This window comes from Psammomys obesus, unplaced genomic scaffold (assembly GCF_907164565.1).
Source record: "Psammomys obesus unplaced genomic scaffold, mPsaObe1.curated_primary_1811, whole genome shotgun sequence".
In the NCBI taxonomy this organism is placed as follows: domain Eukaryota; kingdom Metazoa; phylum Chordata; class Mammalia; order Rodentia; family Muridae; genus Psammomys; species Psammomys obesus.
The window spans coordinates 1,913,831-1,918,071 of NW_026592732.1; the positions used below are offsets into that span (position 1 = coordinate 1,913,831).

General features: G+C 53.2%; 1 protein-coding gene across 1 annotated transcript in view; it reads right to left on the reverse strand.

Annotated features, from left to right (window-relative positions):
• Positions 1-2,883: 2,883 nt before the first annotated feature.
• The window catches only part of Nova2 (NOVA alternative splicing regulator 2), a 32,595-nt gene continuing 31,237 nt past the window's right edge, over positions 2,884-4,241 (reverse strand). Inside the window, exon 5 of the mRNA XM_055615452.1 lies at positions 2,884-3,021. Coding sequence (XP_055471427.1) covers positions 2,884-3,021 — 138 coding nt within the window. The remainder of the gene's footprint in view (positions 3,022-4,241) is intronic.

Sequence of the window (4,241 nt, forward strand, 5' to 3'; positions counted from 1 at the left end):
GCGGATCCTCAGGGGTGAGGGCTGGGGATGGGGACATGGGATGGGGAGGCATGGGCGCTGGGAGGAGATGGAGGAAAGATAAGCAACTGCCCTTAGCATCCACCCCCTGGCCTCCCTGCCGGACACACAAGTTTTCCGTGGGATGAACACAGAAAGGGTTAATCAAGAGTTCGATGAGTCTGACGGTCGAGTGGGGCGGGCTGGAGCAATGAGGCCGCAGGTTCCAGTGGTGGCCGGTGGTGATGGAGTCACTTAGAAGATGAGAGGTTGGTGGTTTTGTGGGGATGGGAGGGGGGGAGGGAGGAAGGAGGAGGGTCTCCCTACATTAATTCTAAGGAGACGCATGTCCTAGACTGGCTGAGAAGGGGTTAAAAACCAGCAGTCTTCACCACCACCACCTTCCAGAGACTTCCCCTCCCTCCTGCCCCTCAGCAGGCAGTCGACTGGGCTGCTGGTGAGAGCCTGGGGACCCGCAGGACCGCACACACCAACTGGGACATCCAGACCGCAGACTGTGGTGTGGAGAGGGCTCGGACAGCAAGGATGGGTGTCCACACTCCACAAAGCGCAGATCAGGCTTCCCTGGCCCCGACCTAACCCTGGGTATTGCGACTCTGTCCTCCCCCACGAAGGTTTTCACGAAGGTGATTCCGGATGGCGCTTGGGGGCGGATGCATTAAGTACAGAGAAGGCCTGTCTGGCTGTCCGATAGGTGTGCGAGCTCGGGGGGGGGGGGGGGGGGGCTCCTGGACACCTGGACTGCCACCTTCGCCACGCCACTGCTCTGGCGATCGGGTTTGCCAATTAACCTGCTAGCTTAGGTTGGAAACGGCAAGAGTCCATGCAATGGAAACCCTCCTCATTTTTTTAAACAGTTGGAGACCAACTAGCCATTAAGTAATAAGGATGGTGTAGGCCACAGGGACGGGCAGATGAAACAGAACGGGGTCGGGGTGGGGGAGCGCAGATATTCCAAGGGATTTAGTCAAGAGTGGAGGGAAAAAATACCACGGGGAAACAAGTGGTTCCGAGTATAGGACCAGTAAGACGACTCTTGCCACGATCCCGTAATTACCACCTCCAAGTTCAGTACAAACGGGCAGCAAAATCCTTGCCGTCCGATCCCCGCCCTACTAATTATTGCAGCAAATTTTCCTTGCCCTTGTAGAGATGGCTGGCAGAGGGCAAAAATGATGACTGGGCAGGCTGGCTCAGAGCCCTGCCCAGGACAGGATGGAGAAGGTGAATTTGGCACTTTCGAACCCCTCTTGTCATAAATACTTTGAGGTCCCTCCGCAGCGACTACCCCGTTAGGCCAGCAAAAGAGGACAGACACTGTCTTATCCGTCCCCAATTTCTATGGATTTGCCCAGAAAGAGGCAAAAGGGGTTCTCCTTGGCTGGTGGAATTTGGGGAGGGGAATCCAAAAAGGTAGGGGTTAGTTGAAAATTAGTTTTTTTTTTTCTCTTTTTCTTTTTCTTTTTTTCTTATAAAGATTCTAAGAAAAAACTCAGGTTGAGAGGAACGAGGAAGGGGGTCCAATTTAGCTCAGCGTCCAAAGTGTTTTTTTTTTTTGCCTCTTAAGGGGCCCCCTCTTAATTAAGGGGTCTCCTTCCCACCATCTGAGATCCTCTCCCCCCAGATCGGCTCAGTTCCAAGGAAGTTTGGCACTTTTTGCTTTTCAAGGGGAAATGAAAGAGTTGAGAATTTAGGAGGGGAAAAAGACAGACAAAGATAGAGACAGGACAGAGAACAGTGCGAGGGCGGGTGTGGGGGTCACAGGAGGAAAACCCAGTGGGCCTTAGGGAGGCAGAGAAATAAAGAGAGGGGAGAATGCTGGGGAAGGTATTAGAAGCTGGAGGGGAGATGAAGAGACAATTCAGTGCAGGCAACACTTACTAACTTATTAAGCACCTACTGGGTGCTGAAGAGTGGGATGCAGGAGCCCTCTCAGATCCTTTGAGATCTGACTGGCTAATGGGTAAAGAGGAGGAGATGGGTTTTGCTATTATTTTAAAAATAATTCTCATCCCTGGCCCGCATCTGTGTCCCTTCTGGACCAACTACAGCACAGAAAGACTGAGGTTACTTTGCAGAAGGGACTTTCAAGGGGTAGGGGAGATGATGGAATTTCCCAGGGCCAACTGGGTCAAGTGGGAGGCCTGCAGCTCCCACGCACCAACACTGTGAGTGGACCAGCTTACAAAGGCAACAAACCACCTTTCAGATAGCCCTGGGCGGAGGGGTAACGGATCCCCAAAAAGTGTTAATAGGGACAGGCATATCACACAGCCCGCCCTCCCCCAAGATATTTTCTCAGTGTGAAAGGAGTATTGGGCCCAGACTCCAGCCTAGGGCATTTGCAAATGGTCTCTGGATTCCACCCACCCATCCCAGACCTTGCTTCACCCGGACTCCTTCCCCTCCTCATGGGGCCTGAGGGCTTTACAGGGGATATTCCAGCTAGATACTTCACTACCCACATGCAAGGTGGAGCTACTATGAAATACTGTAAGGTCATTTAAGAGGTGGAGGGGAGCAGTGGCCCTGAGGGCCGCCCCCACCTCCAGTCCCTACAGCCCCAAACGGTAGAAGATATGTACAAAGTGGTATCAAGAATTGTTTTGGCACTAAAATCCCCATCTGGGCTCAGTGTGGAGATTAGGGGTAGGGGGCAGCAGCGACAGGAGGTGGGAGATGGGGGTGTGTGAGGGAAATGGGGCCTGCCCCTCACTGGGGAGATGAGGACATGGAAAAGTCACCCCAGTGCTCAAGCTATAGCCTCCCATTCCGGTGGAAGGGCTGGGGTTGGGGGTCAGTGCGAGGTACCTCAAAGGCTATTGCTTTCTAGGGATTTTCACATTTTGATTTGGGGGTGGCTCTCTAGCACGGGGTAGGGAGTCTCCCAGGCTTCGGGGGTAGCAGGCATTGTCTGGGTGGTTTCCCTCCTCCCAGCTCCTTTGTAGGGATAGAAGCAAGGAGGCCACCCAAAGCCATGGAGAAGGGCAGGGTCTGGAAGACCTAGGAGGGGGACAGATGGAGGAGGGAGCAGGCACGGGGTGCCCCTCCCCCAAGAGATGCTGATGATGGAGCCCGGGTTCTGAGGACCCTGCTTGGGGTTGGAGGACCTGGAGGTGGGAGGGGACAGGTGCCTCTCAGTGATCCTACTCTATAGGTTTTTCAGGCCCTGAAATCTCAGTCTTTAGAGTTGACAAGAGCCACCATGCTCAAGGGAGCCACTCCTAGAACAATTCCCAGGGCAGCCTGGCTTATCACAGTTCCGTTAGAATCTTCTAGCTCCTCTGAGCCTAAGGCTGAGCACACTGCATATTTCTGACTTCTCGCACATCGCCTACACCGAGCCCTGGAAGCCACCAAGCCCATCGAATTCGGCAGACCACGCTAGGCATTCCAGCCAGAGACACCCACAGCTTTGCAAGGCTCACTGAACTCTACACCAGATCACACGGGCCTGACAGAGCCACCATACATCTGGCTCATCCATCAGTGAAATGAAGCCACGTAGACACAGGCATGCACACGAAAGGCAGGGAGGGGGGAAGGGGAATCTTTAGCAATCCTTTTCACTAGCTGCTTCTCCCATTCTTACCTGACAAGGCAAGTTCATAGATGGTATGTTTGGATGGAGTTGACCCTGACAGCACTGCTTGGTTTTTTTTTTTTTTCTCCTTAGAACCTCCATGTTAGATCCAAGTCCCATCCTCTGTCTCTTCCCAGGGATCCCCCTCCCCCAGGGACAATACCCACCAAAGAGGAGGAGTGGAGGAGGAGGAGGAGGATCAAAGGACTAGCCACTGTCCAACACAGGAAGCGCATGCTTCATCCCTATGACGCCACAGGAAGTGACCTCAAGATTCCATAGGAAGTATATGCCCTCGCCCCTGGCATCACAGAAGTGACCTTTGAAGAAAGGTTTTTGGGTTGTGACCTCACAGGAAGTGATTTTTCTCTAACCAGTGCAGGAAGTAGCCTCTGAGGAAATACTTCCTAAGACATCATAGGGAGTTACTGGAAGCACCCCATAAATACTTAATTCAGTGACATCACAAAAGGGACCCTCGTTCCTCTAGGGAAGGCCATGAGAAGCCACAGCCAGCTGCCCCTGAGCCTTACAACAGCGTGGCTCGCAGGAACTGAGGCACTCCAGAGCTGGCATCGTTCCCAGCAGGAATATCTCTGCTTAACGAAGAGGAAGAGAGCTACATTTCCACCACATTTCC